The sequence below is a fragment of the Artemia sp. Qi Xiang Cuo genome, chromosome 4 (assembly GCF_049724085.1).
Source record: "Artemia sp. Qi Xiang Cuo chromosome 4, ASM4972408v1, whole genome shotgun sequence".
Classification (NCBI taxonomy): Eukaryota; Metazoa; Arthropoda; class Branchiopoda; order Anostraca; family Artemiidae; genus Artemia; species Artemia sp. Qi Xiang Cuo.
Genome location: NC_142797.1, coordinates 43626319 through 43646074, shown reverse-complemented (window position 1 = coordinate 43646074; position 19756 = coordinate 43626319). Strand labels below are relative to the sequence as shown.

Genomic DNA, 19756 nt, shown 5'->3' with positions numbered 1-19756 from the left:
TTTGTTGTTTCTGCTCCTTTGTCTATTTTTGAGTTCATTCATTCAGATATTTCTACAATACCCCGCCCAGTGCGATCCTGGGTGTAAACAGCGCTTGATTGTTAACTTCACATGAATTTGAAAATGCGGATTGGTATAGAAGAATGACTGTAATTTCGACCGACATTTATAAGCTATTCAATGGCTTTTACCTCTAATTTTCTTACCTGAATTTTCTCTTTTTTTATAGGATCCTAAAAATAAGCAATTTGCCATTTGTGATGACCAGTTCTACAAAGTATTTGGTGTCAAACGATTTAGAACCTTTGGAATGATGAAACTACTAAAGGATCACTTTATAACTGAATGATACTCCAATAGACTTTTTTTTCACATAAAAAGATTATGTTCTGATTTTATATACCCCCTTCGGACAGCTTTGGAATAGTGGCTATTTTTAATTTTTTTTCTTTTATTTTTATTTAGTGTAGAACTCAATTGGCTTGGAGGAGAATCCGGTTTGCCCCTGGATAAGGTTAGGCCGGAAGCTTGGCTCTTCTACAAGATTTATAAACTAGGGTAAAGTTTTTGTAACGTTTCCTTGGAGGTTAACCTAGTTATTGTATGGTGTTCATATGAAAACAAGGTATACAACTGCTTTGTGATAATTTAATGGTTAAATAAAATATTAAGAAATGGATGCTATTCCAGCCAGTAGCTGTTAACGGTCTCAAATAAGGAATTTTGCTATCTGCATTTTTAAGATTAGTTTATGAGTCGGACATTTTTTTTTGTTTTTGTTTTTTACTACACATAAGTCTTTAGTCTGCATTTTTACATGCAATATATGAATAGATATTTTGATATTTTTATTATTTTTTTTTTCGGGGGGGGGGGGGGGTCAAATTCAGTAACCCACCCCCCCCTCCCCCCCCCCCGGGGGTTGGGTTCTCAGGATATATTTTTAGAAACGCATCTGGTAAAATTAGGGAGCTGAAAATTGTTCGAAAAGTACTACGTTACTATATATTTCTGTTTTCAAGGAACGGAGGAGGGAACATTAGTTTCCTCACTGATTGTGTGTATATTAGTGTTTGTAACAAGTTGTCTCAAATATCTTCTCATGACTATCTAGCAGGCAGCTTCATAAAAATAAGCATTACTGCATGAATTAGCATTCTTGACTTGAAATTGTTTGAAAATCTCAGTGTTTAATCATTGATGTTATGATGTTTAGGGGAAATTTTTATGAATTAAGATAAGAACATCTCCACCTTCAAACTTTCCAAAGGCATAATTCGGATTACTTCCTCCTTCCTTTACTTAGCATTGTAATTTAAATGAGATAAATGTAAGAAAATGGTGAATGGTTTTGATATTTGAATTCTGGCTCTTTTCATGTTTTGTGAATGTGCACAGTGTCTTTTTTACATGAAGTGTAATGTGACCATCGAAGGATTATTCTGATGTTGGTAATAAACTCATTTGTATTGAACTTGTGGTCTTTGTTAAGCGATATACTATTCTTATAAAATAGGCCTTTTTGCTTTTTGATTTTTTTTTTTTATTTAGTGAAAAACAATATTATAGGGATCAAATTGATTTGGTACGGCCAAACATGTACAGATATGAGTCGTTTTGTAGCCTAATCGCATGATTTCACAAAACCAACAATGGAGCAAAGCTCCTGGATACACTCCTGGTTTTGACTTTATTGTGAAAATCATTTGGTGAAAACAAATGCTCTGCATTCTTTGAGTTTTGCTTTTAATTTGTTTCAGTGTGGGCGGTGCTCGTTCACTGAAATATTGGATCAACTTACTCAAACTCTTCTTTTTAAAAGGTTGTTTGGATCTACTATCTAATTTTTGCTGTTTTCTTTTAAATTTTGGATATTCCTTCTTTTTTTACGACTGTTGCGTTTCATGCTACTTGAACTTCACCTTCATTTGCAGAAAACTTTTCGAAAGATAAAAATTTGATTAAATTGATTTGGAACCTCAACAGCCATATATGAGACCTATAGTTTATAAATAATCAGGGGTGTACGTAGGGAGGAAAGGGGGGTGGGGCTCCACCGAAATCTAAAATTGTTTGAATTTCTGGGCACGCTGCTTTACTGGAGGTCCTATTCTTGTAGTATACACCAGATTAGTACCTTAAAGCGATTAGTGTCATGTACAAGAATAGTATTGCCGCAGTAAAGGTAAGAAGTTCAGTTTGTTGTTAGTTTTCTGTGGAATCAGGAGTTTAGCAGGGTTGTGTCCTATCCCCGTTTATATGGATTATTTTGATGGAACTTCGTCCTCAAGAACACGGAAAAAACTATAGAAGATGGTGTCAAATGAGAAGGTAAAACGCCTCTTATACATATTCTTTTATCGACCTTCTTCGCAGTCGGCTTGCGAAGTAAAAGAATTCCTGTTTTGTTTTACAGCTGTACCCAACTCAAAGTGCATTTGTCTGAAAAAAAAACCATTACCCCTTAAAGTCTGATCTTTTGGAAGTAGAAGATTGTGGCTTTCTTTTAAAAAAAAGTATAAAGGGTGGACATTATATTTAAATATAATTTACAATATACGAGACTCAGTCAAAACTTTCTGAAATGTTCCACATAATTGACCCTAATGCCGTTATAATCTGGCTGTTCAAGAGCTTGAATATTTTGAAGAATTGCAAAAATGGCAATTTCTAGACTGATTACAATCTAGAAATGCCTGATTATTTCATATACCTAATGTTAAGTTAATATAGATTTGATTATTAAGATAAAAAAAGCAATTTAGATATCTAAATGTAAATTTTTTCGCTTGTGCTATCGGTAGTGATATCAGAGTTGAAGCTGACCATATGTTGCGTCTTTGTCTGAAGTTTGAAAAAATTGAAACTTGATAATAGATTGCCAACCATACAGATGCACCTGAAAATGAATCAGTAGATTTAGCTGTCAATGATACCATTATTACTAGTGAAATAATATTAAGCTCCGTGATACCAAACATAATTTAGAGCAACAATGGCTCTGTAAGTAAACTTGAATATGAATTCCTAACGAATCGTATTCTCGGTTACAATCGGCTCGTTACTCGCAAATGAATAAGATGCCTCGAAAGGAATAACTAAATTCTTCACATTTTGCCCGTTCTCGTGGAGACAGTCAAACCTTCCTTCAACGTCAGCAAAAAGAAACAGTAAAATATCTTTTATTGAAGTGTTGCAGACACAATTTACGACCCTGTGCACCAAACCGCTCGAAACCTTTAAAATGTAATATCATGAGAGAACTAAAAACTTGCAACAAGATATTATCGATCCTAGTTGGTTAAATAGCCCCTCGACCTTGAATTGATTATGGTGTAACAACCAACTCTCAATTAAAACTTCTTCACTTGTCTCAGAATTGTATTTTCTCAATTCCTTAAGTCAAATAAAAGGAAGCCAATTCACAGAAGTTTTTAGCCCCTCGACCAAGTGGATGACTGAGCTGAGCAACAAATTTGTTATTTCACGTCCCTCTCCGTAGCGGACATAAAATGAAATTTTTCGAGTCCCAAACACGTCAGAATCAGGAAAGAGGTACACAAACTAGCAAAAGAGGCCAATCCCACGTCACAAAGATGACCAAGATATAGCAGCCAATTTTTACTTACAAGTCACCCTTTTCTTAAAATTTGAAGCAGATTCTTTCTTTAATGTGTACTTTTCGATCTTAGTTTAATTTTATTTTAACATTGATGCACCTGCCTGCTTGGTTGCCAGAAAAAAGCTTTCCAGTCAAAAGCAAAATCATGGATCAGTGGAAAGAAAGCTTACCTGTATAACTTAAGATAGTCTTCTTCAACATAGTCTCTAAAACGCCATTTCAACTTACACACTTTAGGCTCCAGACGAATGTACTAGCAAAAATCATCTTTTCTGGCCCAAGAAAGAATTATGCGAGGTATTCTAAAGTATAATGTCATATTCATCAATCCAGCAAGAGGTACACGCTTTCTATAAAACCGCGGTAACACCCTTATCGCTTTCTAGCAATAAGCTGAAATCGGCGGACTATGAGAAAAACGAAAACAGTACGAAACCAAAGAGTTATTCCCGAAATACAAATATAATTACCATTTACATTTTTTAAATGAAACTTTTCCATTGTTCTATTCGACTCTCGCCTTTTACAATACACGAATTAAAGCCATCTTCTTTTTTAAGTTATAGTTTATGTCTTTGCAGGATACCAATTTGTAACTTGGTTTTTAGAAACCAGATTCTGCAAAATTTTACGGCCAAATTGCATTGTCAGTCTGGAGTCGTTATGAGTTTTGTAATAATGGTCGTATAATCCAAGATGAAAGAACAATTTGTTGTTTTTTTGCTAGCCTCTAGCGTAAAAATACTAGCATAACCTAGGTTTAACGACAAAATCTTAAAAAAAATTGGCCTCTGTTTCTTTTGATCGTCTCCGTTTGTCTATCTTTATATATATCTGCCTCCGTTTTTCAGTGTATTATGAGCACTGGGAAAAGCAAATCAACCGATAAACCCTAATCAAAAGGTTTCTGGACGTCATGCGAGTCCCACATAAAAAGACGAAAAAAACAATTAATCCGAAATAATAACACGCTATCTAGTAAAATATAACAATCTTTTAGTGAAGAAACGAAGAAAATATTTAAATGTATTTCTGTTGATGCTCCGAACATGGCTTAAGTGTTCAAACCTTAGATTGATAATTTTAAATTATTATTTAAATAGATTTATAATTTACGTCTATGGTTCAAACCCCAAGCCAGTAGCCCTTAATATTGCTAATAAATTTGCCTTATTTTGGGAGAACGGTTTTTTCTTGGTATGATACAAACGAAATTGAAACAGATTGTTTTGAAAGGTAGTTTTATTATTATCTTTGTTAAATTGATCGTTTTTTTCATTTTAGTGTTTGAAGCCCAGAACTCATATTTGCCAACTTAAAGTCTGTATTTTGGTAATCCCCAAACCAAATCTTCCATATTAAACATTGGTGAAATTCCAGATGAGGGTCTATTGTGGAAAGTAGTTTAGGAATCCAGAGCCTTAATGATCCCTTGGGAATATTTTTGAAGTAGGCCTAGCTGCTCCACACCTTCCTTCCTCCAAAGACTACTGACCTTTTGTAATCTTTGTTTTACAGTTAAACCTTGAGATACAGAAGCACCTTCCTACAGCTCAATAAGGTGTAGGCTACAGCAGGGGCATAGCTACAGTATTTTACTGGGCTGGGAGGGACAAGAGGGGGTCAGTAGTGAGCAGCTCCAGACAATTGTAGTATAGCATAAGCAAGCTTTTGGGGGATATCCACTCTTTGACTATTGGAAAAAATCAGTTTAGGCCTATAAGCTTATATAAAATAGTACTAGCCTATCCAATCTCATTACTATTAAAAATATTTTTGCCATCTAGTTGGAAAATTTTGCCCATCCCTATTGGAGAAATCTATATTTGCCAACTAGTTGACAAGAAACATTTCCCCAGCAAAACTTTTATTTTCCAACCAGTTGACTAATACTTTCTCCCCAGCAACACTTAATTCTCCCAACTAGCTGGAAACAAACATTGTCCCAGAAAACAATTCATTTTCCAACTAGTTGACTAATAGCTTATACCCAACAATACTTAATTTTGCCAACTAGCTGGAAACAAACATTGCCCCAGAAAACAACTTATTTTCAAACTAGTTGACTAATAACTTCTCCCCAGCAACACTTAATTTTGCCAACTAGCTGGAAACAAACATTACCCCAGAATATTAGTTGGAAAAATTATTGTTGTTCAGATGACTAATTACCCATGCCACAGCCATTTAAACATTTGCCTCTCATTTACTTGGACTATCTGTCTTGGCTTGTCTCTTTCTACAATTAGCCATATCTTGATGCAACCTACTACAACATACTTGATAACTTCAATTCAAGTTATTATCATTCAGTATGCAGTGCAGCCTGTCCTACCTACATCCACTCCTTCACTCTCTAGAGGGCACTGTCCTTTAACAATCTTAAAAATCTTTGTGTTATGAAAGTGAAACCTTTCAAAATAGATATTCTGCTTAAATGAAGTTCAAGAAAAGTATTCTCAGCTGTACAACTTTGCTCAGTCCCAATTTAGCCTATGTGGTTTCAAAGATGTGCAAATATATTTCCTAAATTTAGAAATAACTCATTGAGTATGGCTTAAAATTCCTCTCAAATACCAGGAATTGTATTTTCAAACCTAAAACCAGAGAAAAAGAAACTGAAAATTATGGTATAATGCTGTTTTGTCAAAATTTCAATAGGTATTGACCTGTTAAGTAAGTTCATTTCTAAGTCTTAAAAATCAGAAGAGGGTTAACATAGTAGACTGGCATTACCTTCCCATTGTGTTTATGGCCCTGGATTAAAGAGCTTTTTGATACCTTGGAAAGGGGTGGGGTTAAGAAAATGAAACTTTCAGGGATAGGTGTATAGCCTAAAGTATGTCTCAGGAAAGTGTTTTAGTGTTCTTGCCTCCACCCCTTCCTTCTCTATATAATGAGCATTGTAATTTATTTTCTGCTCCATTTTATCCATTATTAATATTAAAGGCTCTATGAAAGCAATTTGGGTCTGTTCAAAAAATGAATCTCTTACATGTACTGAAAATGTATTTTATATAATATAAAATTATTATTATTTGTTATTAGTCAAATAGTTCAAAAAATTAAGTTTTAATGGGGGGAAGTTATTAGTCAACTTGTTGGAAAATGAATTGTTTTCTGGGACAATGTTTGTTTCCAGCTAGTTGGCAAATTGAAATGTTTCTGGGGAGAAGTTATTAGTCAACTAGTTGGAAAATGAAAGTTTTGCTGGGGAGAAGTTATTAGTCAACTAGTTGGATAAGGAATGTTTTGCTGGGACAACATTTATTGTCAACTAGTTGTCAAATATAGAGTTCTCCTATATGGATGGGCCAAATTTTCCAACTAGATGACTAAAATGTTTTTAATTATAAGGAGATTGGAATGTACCATTCTATATAAGCTTATAAAGTGATTTTTTCCAATAGTCAAAGGGTGGAGTCCCTGCTTTTGGGTGAGTAAAGGTGAATTTTGTATACACTTGGATTTTTCAGCCAGATTCACCACTAATGCTTCAGTACATATTCCTCTTCCACTTCCCCCAACCCTCATATTAGTACAGGATGCTCAATCTTGCAATTGAACCAAGCTCTATTCTGATAGCCCTGGGTATCACACTACTCATTTGCTTGTAACTTTGAATGGATTTTGACTAAGAATTGATTTATTGTACTAAACTTTACTTTTAAAATAGGCCTACCTGATTTATTGAAATATGATATTTGATTTTTATTAAATTAATTTGTTTATGGGTTTGTCAATTTATATTAATAAATAGAATTGATTTTAGTAGGTAACATAAAGCCAAAAATAAAAATAAAAAAATAGGCAGCACAATAGCACCGTCCAAGCAAAGATAAAGGATAAGTCAAAGTATTACCACTGATTGTGTGGCATTATATTGTGCCATATTCCCTACTTTTAGATAGCAACTACATTTCAAATTTGGAAGTATTTGAAAAATAAAATTACAATATTAATTTATCCATTGGGCATTGTTTGACAAAGAATATCCAGAAAATCTGAACAATTCTTAGTTTCATTGCAGCAGAAACCTTAAATTAATTAAAAATTGCCATGGATGGCAATTGGAAATGAAAATCGACTCTTAGAGTTTGAAAATTACCTTCCCATTTGCATCTTTGTTTAAAAAATGAATTCCATAAAAATTGCCCTTTTTTTGCAAATCAGGGTATAGGGGGGGGGGGGGGGTGTCCAGAGAGGAGTTACACTGAATATTGTTATTATGTCCATAATTCCCTTCACAAGCGAAGCTTGGTCTTGTAGTGCAGCATGATAAAACTGGTAACAATAGAACAAGAGAATGGGTTGGTACCGATTATGCATGCACACAAAATTTCTAAATTGTGAGAAAAATATACATATTTTGTTTTGATTCACTTTATTCTATTTCAGTGGATATTTTGTAGAGCATGCTGATGCACAGATAAATGTCCTACAAGTAGTACTGTCATTGTGTGAAATGCAACTAATTTCAGTCATAATTCTTAGCACATTTAAGTCAGTTCTTTTTTGGTTAAACTGGTCAAAAGAAACATTTAGAAAATCAAAAATAGCAAGAAATTAGCATGGTATTGTACATAGAGGCAGTTCTACATTTATGGATTAGTATGTTAATCCAAAATGTTAGGAATATGATGTTCTTGTTGTTTGTTAGGTGTTTACAAATAACAGAATTTGGAGCTTACATTATTAACAGTGCTTATTAGGCATTTAAATGAAAAATAAGATAATTGGGGTTTCAATTAAATACTGGAAATAAAAATTAAAACAACTAAGGATTCCTGGAGCAGATCTCCCTCTACCAAATTCCATGACAAACCTACAACTGATTTGACTTATCTAGTCATAGTGTAAATATCATTATAAAAAGCACTGTCTTATTTTCTTTTTCATTGAGGAAATTATATTCACTGTATATCTATTGTCATTTATTCTTCAATTACTCCATTTCTCTCTTATTTGTAGATTTAGAGGATGTATTCATTTCCACTTTTGAAAGTTTTAAAACAAGAAAATCTAACCTTGAACTGATAGATTTTAGGAAGTAAAAGCACCTTAAATATCAGGGGAAAAAATTGCCCTGAGGAAATATGGTAAAACAGGAAACATAGAACATTTTTCAATTTTACCTTTCACTAGGCTCACATTTTTACTTACTGATAGGGTTTTAAAGGCAGTATATTTAGAAAAACATTATATATGGAACATAGTTCATGACTCTAGGTCATCCTTGGGTAACTCTTCAGGGACAGACTTGAGTTGAATGTGTTATTTGAATGTCGATGTTGAGGGCCCATTTCATTGTATATATTCGTGTTAAACCGTACTTTGTTGTTTGTCTTTTTTTTTTCACTTTTTTCACTTTTTTATACTCTGCTGCCCATTGTATCTTTTACAGTTTTGGCAGGTAATAAATCTATAATAATAATAATAAATAATAATAATTATAAAGTGTAATGAGGCCCTGTTTTTCTTATTTTCCTTATGTTAAAAACAAGCATGGATTCATTTAAAAAAAGGTACTTTCCCATTACATGGGCACTTCTAAAAACCAGTCATGAAAACCCAAGGCATCTATTAGACAAAAGCGAAGATTAGATGCTATCTGATGTTGTATAAACAAGTGTTCAGGGGTTTCTTACTCTGGGAACTATATTTAAACTGTTGTTTTTTTGGGGGTTGGGAGGGGAAGGTACCTAGGTTAGGTTATGTATTTAATATATGCAATGCTTTACCCCCCATCCCCCTTAATTTGCAAATATATAGCCCAAATTTGTTTCTAAACTATTATATTTTCATCCTACTTTGTTTTATTTCATTAGCAGTAATCAAACTTGACTTTTTACAAGTGCCCATATAATGGGAAAGTACAAAAAAATTATCTTCTCAATGTAAAGAGTAAATTTGACCCTTAAAACAAGCAACGGTTTTAAAGCTGTTTAATAAATTACAGTTATTTCTAAACTATTGGGGGGCACCCCCCCCCCCCACCTCCCTTCCCCCTCAATGATGCTACTGGGCTACAGAAAGTGTTGTTACATCAGGGGCAGATCTAGAGGAAATTCTTGGGGAGGGGGGCCAAATGTGACAATGGTGCCAATAAGCAAAATCTTGGTGAGAGCAGGCAATGTGACAAGGGCACCAATAATTGACCAAATTGACAAATTTAAAAAAAAAAAAAACGCGAATGAGGATGCCAGAAAAAATCTTGGGGGACCCAGGGTCCCCCTGGCTTCCCTGGATATCTCAGTGGTGAGCATCAAACCTTTACTCAATCCTGCTTGATAAGGTTTTAAATATTTGTACATTTTTTTTTCTGAAATTTAAGAAAAAACTCTTGATGTAGCTTACAGTCATTCTGGAATAATAGAAATTAATTCAAAAACTAGAGCCAATGAAAAATAGACTAAAAACCCAAAATTAACCTAAAATATTTTTTGTTGACAAAATTTCAACAGATCTGTCATATTTGTATGTCATATTATTATTATTATTATTATTATTATAACCTCTATAAATAAAGAAAGCATAGAGATAGTAAGCTAGCTTGATAACACTTTAGCTGGGCTATATTCTAGGCTCTGGATTTATTATTAAAAATTTCATCCACATAACTCAACTACTTTCCAGGTTAGCAAGAAGCCTCTTGGGTAGAACATAATTCCTATTATTTCAGCAGGATTTTAAGCCCTACTCCTGTTTTTTCATGAATTTAAGAAATAGATTAAGGTGTAACAAATCTTTAAAACTTTACAAATCAAAATTTAGCAAAGGTAGAAGGCCCAAAACAGTTTTTTATGCTTTATTTTAACAGTAGACTTATTTCTCAATGTTCTACTTTTGTAACAGAAAGATGATGAAAAGTCTGTTTCCTTTGGAGAGGAAAGGGGTAATAGTTGGTACTTCAAAATTCCTTCCCATGGGAATATTGAGGCTCCAAATCCATTGCTGACAGTTTCATATGCCTATTTTCCAAGATAGGCAAAAACCCCTCTGCTAGAATTTTACTGCTAAAAAATCACTTAAAAAAATAAGCAAAATCAGGAAACTTCTGTAAATAATGGTGCTACAAATGACACTGTTAAGGGGGGGGGGAGACTGGAATTCAGACTTTGATTGTAATAACTACTATATTTAGAAAGAGAGTAATACGATAGAAGCTCTTTTTGAAGGACAAACTGGTCTTTAATAACAAAAGGAGCACCCCAGTACTAATTGATTCCCCAATTGAGGTTTTTTCCAAATTAATTAAAAAAATTTTTCCACAAAATAAGTTTTTCAAAGAAAAGTAAAGAACTCCATTAAACTAAAAATGAAATAAAATAATGTACCAAGCGTGAAACTACCACAAATCAGCATCGATAAATAAATGAAACCCAAAACAAACAGAAATTACAATAAATAACTGAGTCAACCTCAAAACAAGCAGAAATTAACATAAGTTGGGCTTAAACCCCTATGCCTTCCTAAGGCCAGAACATAATTTTCATTTTACTGAAAAAAATACAAATGAATGTGTATTGTCAGTTTAATATACATATACTGATATTTAGTCATCAAAATGTTAATATTATTTGATTTATTAAAGTTATAAAAGTAAAAACATTTGTATTTTTTTTTCACTAAAGTGCAGATTATGTTCTGGCCTTGGGAAGGCAGAGGGGTTTTGAGCCCATCTCATGTTAATTTCTGCTTGTTTTAAGGTTGACTATGTTATTTATTGTAATTTCTGTTCATTCTGGGTAACAAAAAATATATAAACGTTTTTACTTTTATAACTTTAATAAATCAGATAATATCAATATTTTGATTACTAAATATCAGTATATGTATATTAAACTGACAGTGCACATTCATTTGTATGTTTTCAGTAAAGTGCAAATTTTATTATGGCCTTTGGAAGGCATAGGGGTTTTGTGCCCAACTTATGTTAATTTCTGCTCGTTTTGAGTTTGGCCTGGTTATTTATTGTAATTTCTGTTTGCTTTGGGTTTCATTTATTTTTCAATGCTGATTTTTGGTAGCTTCATGCTTGGTAGATTAGTTCATTTTATTTTTGCTCCTTTTTTGTTTAATGGGGTTCTTTACTTATTTTTAAAAATTTATTTTGCGGAAAAAGTTTCTTTAAGTTAATTTCTGTTAGTTTTATATTGCCATAGTCTTTTCAGAGAAAAAGAAAATCATACTTTAAATCTTTTCGTTTTTTAAGACTTTATAGTTTGGCCTGCTATTTGTATGCTGGAAAAAAATTTCAGCAATTTTTAAAAACATACAACCTTTTAAAAATCTGGACACAAATAGTAGTGTTTAATTTAGTATCATATTTCTTCTAGTTGACCTCAAACGTAAAACTTGATTCCATTCATAAAAAAATCTGTTTACTTTCTTTGAATAGATTCCATACACATATGCTATTTTGATTTGGTTGAATTTTAAGAGTAGAAGTAGCCCCGTAAGTTTGAACATAATATCTTCAGTCATTCTTGGGATACTGCTGAGATGCCTTATTGAGAATTAGCATTATCACAGTGCATTTTTATTTAATCTTGACGCAACATTTAGTTTTTAAACATAATGGGCAAATGGAAGGGTGGGCGTGGAAGGGGGGCTAGTTGCCCTCCAATCACTTTTGACTATTAAAAATGGCATCAGCCCTTTCCATTTTCAATCGAATGAGCCCTTTTCGAAGTTCCCACAACAACTCCTTCAATACAAAGTGCCCTTGATTTCCAATCAATTGAGCCCTTTTGGAAATGACAATGCTTTCTATAAACACCTTGTATGCCCCCAGGGCATAAATTAAAACCCTTATCCTAAGGTCTGTTAGGGTGGTTGTCATCCTCTAAGAACGAATTTCCAGAACTTTCAACTACGTTAAACGAAATGGCTATCTTAAAATTTTGATTGGATGTGTCACTTCCAATCACTTTCAACTATTAAAAATGGCCCTAGCTCTCAATTTCCAATCAAATGCCTTTTTGAAGTTTCTACAACAAAACCTTCAATAAAAATCTTATATGGCCCCAGGGCATAACTTACAACCCTTGCCCTGAGTGCTGGGGGGGGGGTGTCATTCTTAATTACCTAATTTCCAGAACTTTCTACTACGTTGAACAAAATGGCTATTGGAAAATTTTTACTGGATGTGTTTTGAGGAATAGTGGGCGTGAGAGGGGGTTTATTTACCCTCCAATCACTTTCGACTATTACATAGGGCACTAGCCCTCTCAATTTCCAGTTGAATGAGCCCGTTTTGAAGTTTTACGACAACTCTATCTATAAAAACCTTATATGCCCCCAGGGCAGAACTTACAACCTTTGCCCTTGGGGCTCAGGGGGGTTTGTCATCCTTAAATACATAATTTCCAGAACTTTCAACTACGTTGAACAAAATGGCTATCTCTAAATTTTGATTGAATGTTTTTGGGGAAATGGTGGGCGTAAGAGGGGGGTTAATTACTCTCCACTCACTTTCGACAGTTAAAAAGGGCAATTTCAATTTCCAATCAAATCATCCCTTTTTGAACTTTCTATAACAACTTTCTATATAAACTTTATATGTCCCCAGGGCATAGCTTACAACCCTTGCTATCATCCTTAAAGATCTAATCTCAAGAACTTTCAACTATGTTGAACAAAATGGATATATAAAAAATATCTATTAGATATGTATGGCGAAATGGTGGTCGTGAAAGAGGCGTTAGTCACTCTCCAATCGCTTTCAACTAGGAAAAAAGGCACTAGCCCTTCCAATTTCCAATTGAGTGAGCCCCTTTGAAGTTTCTACGCTTTCAATAAAAACCTTATACGCCCCCAGGGCACCTTGCCCTGAGGGCTGTGTGTGGGGGGAAGGGGTTGTCATCCTTAAAGACCTAATTTCCTAACCTTTCAACTATGTTGAATAAAATCACTATCTAAAATATTGATTGGATGTGTTTGGAGAAAAGATGGGCGTGAGGGGGGGGGGATGAGTTGCCCTCAAATCACTTTCGACTATTAAAAAGGGCACTAGCCCTTTGAATTTTCAATTCAATGAGCCCTTTTTCAAGTTTCTATGACAAAGATTTCAATAAAAACCTCATATGCCCCAAGGGCATAACTTATAACCCTGGCCCTGAAGACTGTGGGGGGAGTGTCCTGCTCAAAGGTATAATTTCCTGAACTTTGAACTGCTTGGAACAAAATAGCTATCTCAAAATCTTTATTGGATGTGTTTGGAGAAATGGTGGGCGTGGAAGGGGTGTTAGTTGCTTTCCAATCACTTTTGACTATTATTAATTAAAAAAACTTTCCGCAAAATAAGTTTTTCAAAGAAAAGTAAAGAACCCTATTAAACCAAGAATTAGCAAAAATAAAATCAAATAATCTACCAAGTGTGAAACTACCACAAATCAGCATCGATAAATAAATGAAACCCAAAACGAATAGAAATTACAATAAATAACCGAGTCAAACTCGAAACGAGCAGAAATTAACTTGAGTAGGGCTTAAAACCCATATGCCTTCCCAAGGCCAGAACAAAATTTGCACTTTACTGAAAAATTATAAATGTTTTTACTTTTATAACTTTAATAAATCAAATAATATTAACATTTTGTCTGCTAAATATCAGTATATAAATATTAAACTGACAATGCACATTTATTTTTATTTTTTTCAGTAAAGTGCAAATTATGTTCTGGCCTTGGGAAGACATTGGGGTTTTGAGCCCAACTTATGATAATCTCTTCTCGTTTTGAGTTTGACTTGGTTATTTATTGTAATTTCTGTTCGTTTTGGGTTTCATTTGTTTAACGATGCTGATTTGTGGTAGTTTCACGCTTGGTAGATTATTTTATTTTATTTTTGGTTTAATGGAGTTCTTTACTTTTCTTTGAAAAACTTATTTTGTGGAAAAAGTTTTTTAAATTAATTTCTGTTCGTTTTATATTGACACAGTCTTTTCAGGGGAAAAAAATAATACTTTCAATCTTTTCTTTTTTTAAGACTTTATAGTTTGGCCTGCTATTTGTATTCTGGAGAAAAAATTTCAGCAATTTTTAACAACACACACCCTTTTACAAATCTAGACACAAATAGTAGCGTTTAATTTAGTTTCATACCTCCTCTAGTTGACCTGAAATAGAAAACTTGATACTATTCGCAAAAAAATCTGTTTACTTTCTTTGATAGCTTGGATGCACTTACGCTATTTTGAATTGGATAAATTTCAAGAGCAGAAGTAGCCCCGAAAGTTTGAGCATAATACCCTCAGTCGTTCTTGGGATGGCTGAGATGCCTTATTGGGAATTGGCATTAACACAGTTCATTTTGATTTAACCTTAAGGCAAAATTTAGTTTTTAAACATAATGGGCAAATGGGAGGGTGGGCGTGAGACGGGGACTAGTTGCCCTCCAATCACTTTCGATTATTAAAAAGGGCATTAAACAGGGTTACTTTGAATTTAAAGTACCTTTTTTTCTCCTTTATTTCACAATAAATTTTGTAAATGGTAACATAACAACCTAGAAACACATTTCCATATGTATTTCTGACCACTTAAGAGGGTGGACGTTATGGATTTTTTCTATCCCTTTTTTGTATGACTTTGTAACTTCACGGTGCCCTGCAATTTGGAAGGGGCCATGTCCTTTTCGAACGAGTGGTCCAGCGAAAACATATCTTTCTTCAACAACACTGACATCACCTTTCTTGGGCCAGTTGTAACTGAAGTCAGCATTGCTCACACGTTCCATAAATTTGAACTTCACCATCCCCTCATCTGGAAAGTCTTCTGTTCACCCAATGTAGAAATGTTTCTCATAGAACACATAATAGAAGTCAGACAGTTTAATTGACAGACCCGGGTCCTTCTTACAAGTAGAATTATCACCAACTTCGTGCTCACTGTTCTGACCGTCATCCCAACTAAGTTCACTGGAGTTGTCAAACAGTTTTTTAAGTAAGCCGTCCGATGCGTCGTCAGATGAGCAGTCTAGATTCAAGACCTCTCGTAACTTTTTTCCAGCTCCCTGTTCTTTACTCTGCTTCGTTTAAGCTTTGCCCGATGTCAATTCACTCGTCCTTGAATCCTTAAGATCTTCATCTTCTCTGTCGCTCAATTCAGCTAGTGATTTTCCGGGAGCCTTGTTAAGCTTTGTTCTCTTACGCGACACAGTACCAACAGTGACAAACCGCCTTTTTTCAAAGGAAGTTATGAAAAAATCACCAACTGCCTCACGGATTTCTTCATTTGATCGCCTATCGGGAATCTTTGCGATGCAACGCTTTCTGTCAAAGCATGCTGTGAACCCATTTTGAATGTTGACACTGTCATCCTTTTCCAGCTCATCCCAGAGGAGCTTCAATAGCTTCGGAAACACTTCATTTTGGACTGAATTTTTGGCAAGGTTTTGCATCCTGTATTCTTTGAGGGTTCATCTCCACATTCGTTTAGTCAGCCCAAAGAATGAAGACTATTTTTTTCAATAGTCTATTTTATAAGATTTCAATAAAAACTTAAAAGCCCCCAGGGCATAACTTATAACCCTTGCCCTGAAGACTGTGGGGGGAGTGTCCTGCTCAAAGGTATAAATTCCTGAACTTTAAACTGCGTGGAAAGAAATGGCTATCTAAAAATTTTGATTGGATATGTTTGGGGAAATGGTGGGCGTAGAAGGGGTGTTAGTCGCTCTCCACCCACTTTCAACTATTAAAAATGGCCTTAGCCCTTTCAATTTCCAATCAAATGAGCCCTTTTGAAATTTTTGCAACAAAACTTGCAATAAAAATCTTATATGCCCCCAGGGCATAACTTACAACCCTTGCAATGAGTGCTGAGGGGGGGGGGGGGTGTCATTCTAATAGGCCCAATTTCCAGAACATTCTACTACGTTGAAAAAAATGGTTATCTAAAAATTTTGATTGGATGTGTTTGGAGGAATGGTGGGTGTGAGAGGGGGGTTAGTTACCCCCCAATGACTTTCGACTATTACAAAGGGCACTAGCCCTCTCAATTTGGAATTGAATAAGCCCCTTTTGAAGTTTCACGACAACTCTCTCTATAAAAACCTTATATGCTCCCAGGGCAGAGCTTACAACCTTTGCCCTTGGGGCTCTAGGGGGTTTGTCATCCATAAATACATAATTTCAAGAACTTTCAACTACTTTGAACAAAATGGCTATCTTTAAACTTTGATTGAATGTTTTTGGGGAAATGGTGGGCGTAAGATGGGATTTAATTACTCTACTCACTTTCGACTATTAAAAAGGGCAATTTCAGTTTCCAATCAAATGAGCCCTTTTTGAAATTTCTATAACAATTTCTATATTTTATATATATAACCTATTTTATATATATAATCTATTTTTATATATATAATAATAGCCCTTTTTATATAAACTTTATATGCCCCCAGGCCATAACTTACAAACCTTGCACTGATGGCTCTGAGGGGGTTATCATCCTAAAAGACCTAATTTCAAGAACTTTCAACTACGTTAAACAAAATGGATATCTAAAACTTTTGATTAGATGTGTTGGGGAAAATGGTGGACGAGAGAGGGGCGTTAGTCGCCCTCCAATCACTTTCAATTATTAAAAAAGGAACTAGCCCTTTCAATTTCCAATTGAATGAGCCCTTTTGAAGGTTCTACACTTTCAATAAAAACCTTATACGCCCCAGGGCATAACTTAGAACCCTTGCCCTGAAAGCTCTGGGGGGGGGGGAGGGGCTGTCATCCTTAAAGACCTAATTTCCAAAACTTTCAACTACGTTGAATAAAATGGCTATCTAAAATATTGATTGGATGTGTTTGGAGAAAAGGTGGGCGTGGCGGGGTAGTTGTCCTCAAATCCTTTTTGACTATTAAAAAGGGTCATAGCCCTATGAATGTTAAATCGAATGATCCCCTATTCAAGCGTTTACGGTAGATATCTCAATAAATATCTCATTTGCCCCCTGGGCATAACTTATAACCCTTGCCCTGAAGACTGTAGGGGGAGTGTCCTGCTCAAAGGTATAATTTCATGAATTTTGAACTGCGTGGAACAAAATGGCTATCTCAAAATCTTTATTGGATGTGTTTGGGAAAATGGTGGGCGTGAGAGGGGCATTAGTCACTCTCCAATCACTTTCGACTATTGAAAAGGGCACTAGCCCTTTGAATTTCCAATCGAATGAGCCCCTTTTGAAGTTTCTACGACAACGCCTTCTATAAAAACCTTATATGCCCCCAGGGCATAACTTAAAACCCGTGCCCTGAGGGTTGGGGGGGAGTGTCCTCCTCAAAAATATATTTTCTATCTGGAAATCAACTACGCTGAACAAAATGGCTATCTCAAAATTTTTATTGGATGTGTGGGGGAATGATGGGCGTGGGGGGGGCTAGCTGCCCTCCAATCCATTTCGAATATTTGAAATGCTAATAGCCCTTTGAATTTCAGATCGAATGAGCCTTTTTGAAAGTTTAGATTACAACGCCTTCTATAAAAGTATGGTATGCCCCCAGGGCATAACTTAAAATCCTTGCCCTGAGGGTTGTGGGGGAGTGTTCTCTCAAAAACATATTTTCTATGTGGAAACCAACTACGTTGTACAAAATGGCTATCTCAAAATTTTGATTGGATGTGTTTTGGGGGGAATGATGGTCTAGGGGGGGGGGGCTAGTTGCCCTCCAATCACTTTCGACTATTAAAAATGGCATTAGCCCCTCCAAATTCCAATCGAATGAGCCCTTTTCGAAGTTTCTATGACAACTCCTTCGATACGAAGTGAAAAAACACATTTGTGCCCACATCATTCTTTACTTAGGCAGCGCTAGCGCTGCCTATGAAAAAGGGCACTGGCCATTTCAATTTCCAATCAAATCAGCCCTTTTTGAAGTTTCTATGACAACGTGTTCTATTAAAATTTTATATAAAAACCTTGGGCATAATTTACAACCCTTGCCGTGAGGGCTTTGGGGGGGGGGGGTTGTCATCCTCAAAGACCTAATTTCCATAACTTAAATTACGTTGAATACAATGGCTATCTAAAAGTTTTGATTAGATGGGTTTGGGGAAAAGGTGGGCGTGAGAGGCAGGTTAGTTGCCCTCTAATCACTTTCAACTATTAAAAAGGGCACTAGTCCTTTGAATTTCCAATCGAATGAGCCCTTTTTGAAGTTTCTACGACAACACGTTCAATAAAAACCTTCTATGCCCGCAGGGCATAACTTTTAACCCTGCTCTGAGGGCTGTGAGGGGGAGGGGGGAGTTGTCATCCTCAAAGACTTAATTTTCAGAAATTTCAACCGCGTTGAACAAAATGGCTTTCTCAAAAATTTGTTTGGATGGGTTTTGGGAAATGGTGGGCGTGAAGGGGGGTGAGTTGCCCTTCAATCACTTTATACTATTAAAAAGGGCACTAGTCCTTTGAATTTCAAATCAAATGAGCCTTTTTTGAAGTTTCTATGACAACGCTCTCTATAAAAACCTTATATGCCCGAGGGCGTAACTTACAACCCTTGCCCTAAGGGCTGTGGGGGACTGTCCTCCTCAAAAATATAATTTCTATTTGGAAATCAACTACGCTGAACAAAATGGCTATCTCAAAATCTTGATTGGATCTGTTTCGAGAAACGGTGGGTGTGGAAGGGGTGTTAGTCGCCTTCCAATTATTTTCGAATATTAAAAAGGCACAAGCCACTCCAATTTCCAATTGAATGAGCCCTTTTCGAAGTTTCTACGAAAACTTCTTCAATACGAAGTGCCCTGATCTAAAGGAAAAAAAAAAAATGATACATTTTGCCAGCATCGTTCTTATATTACCTCCGGGCATAACTTAAAACCCTTGCCCTGAGGGTTGTGGGGGAGCCTCCTCCTCAAAAACATATTTTCTATTTGGAAATTAACTATGCTGAACAAAATGGTTATCTCAAAATTTTGATTGGATGTCTTTGGGAGAATGACGGGGGGGGGGGGGCTAGTTGCCGTCCAATCACTTTCGACTATTAAAAAGGGCACTAGCCACTCTAATCTCCAATCGAATGAGCCCTTTTCAAAGTTTCTGCGACAACTCCTCCGATACGAAGTGCCCTGAAATGGAAAAAAAAAATAATACATTGTGCCAACATCGTTCTTTACTTAAAACCCTAGGCAGCGCAAT

The 19756-nt window shown here is 35.3% G+C and overlaps 2 protein-coding genes across 2 annotated transcripts in view; both read left to right on the top strand.

Moving 5' to 3' along the window:
- Non2 (upstream activation factor subunit spp27 homolog Non2) overlaps positions 1-858 on the top strand; it is a 98340-nt gene extending 97482 nt beyond the window's left edge. Inside the window, exon 7 of the mRNA XM_089088326.1 lies at positions 230-858. Within this exon, the coding sequence (XP_088944452.1) occupies positions 230-349 (120 nt within the window). The 3' untranslated portion in view covers positions 350-858. The remainder of the gene's footprint in view (positions 1-229) is intronic.
- Positions 859-4662: 3804 nt separating this feature from the next.
- Positions 4663-19756, top strand: part of NSD (Nuclear receptor binding SET domain protein) — a 123172-nt gene continuing 108078 nt past the window's right edge. Inside the window, exon 1 of the mRNA XM_089088321.1 lies at positions 4663-4858. The gene's annotated coding sequence lies outside the window, so the exon portion shown is untranslated. The remainder of the gene's footprint in view (positions 4859-19756) is intronic.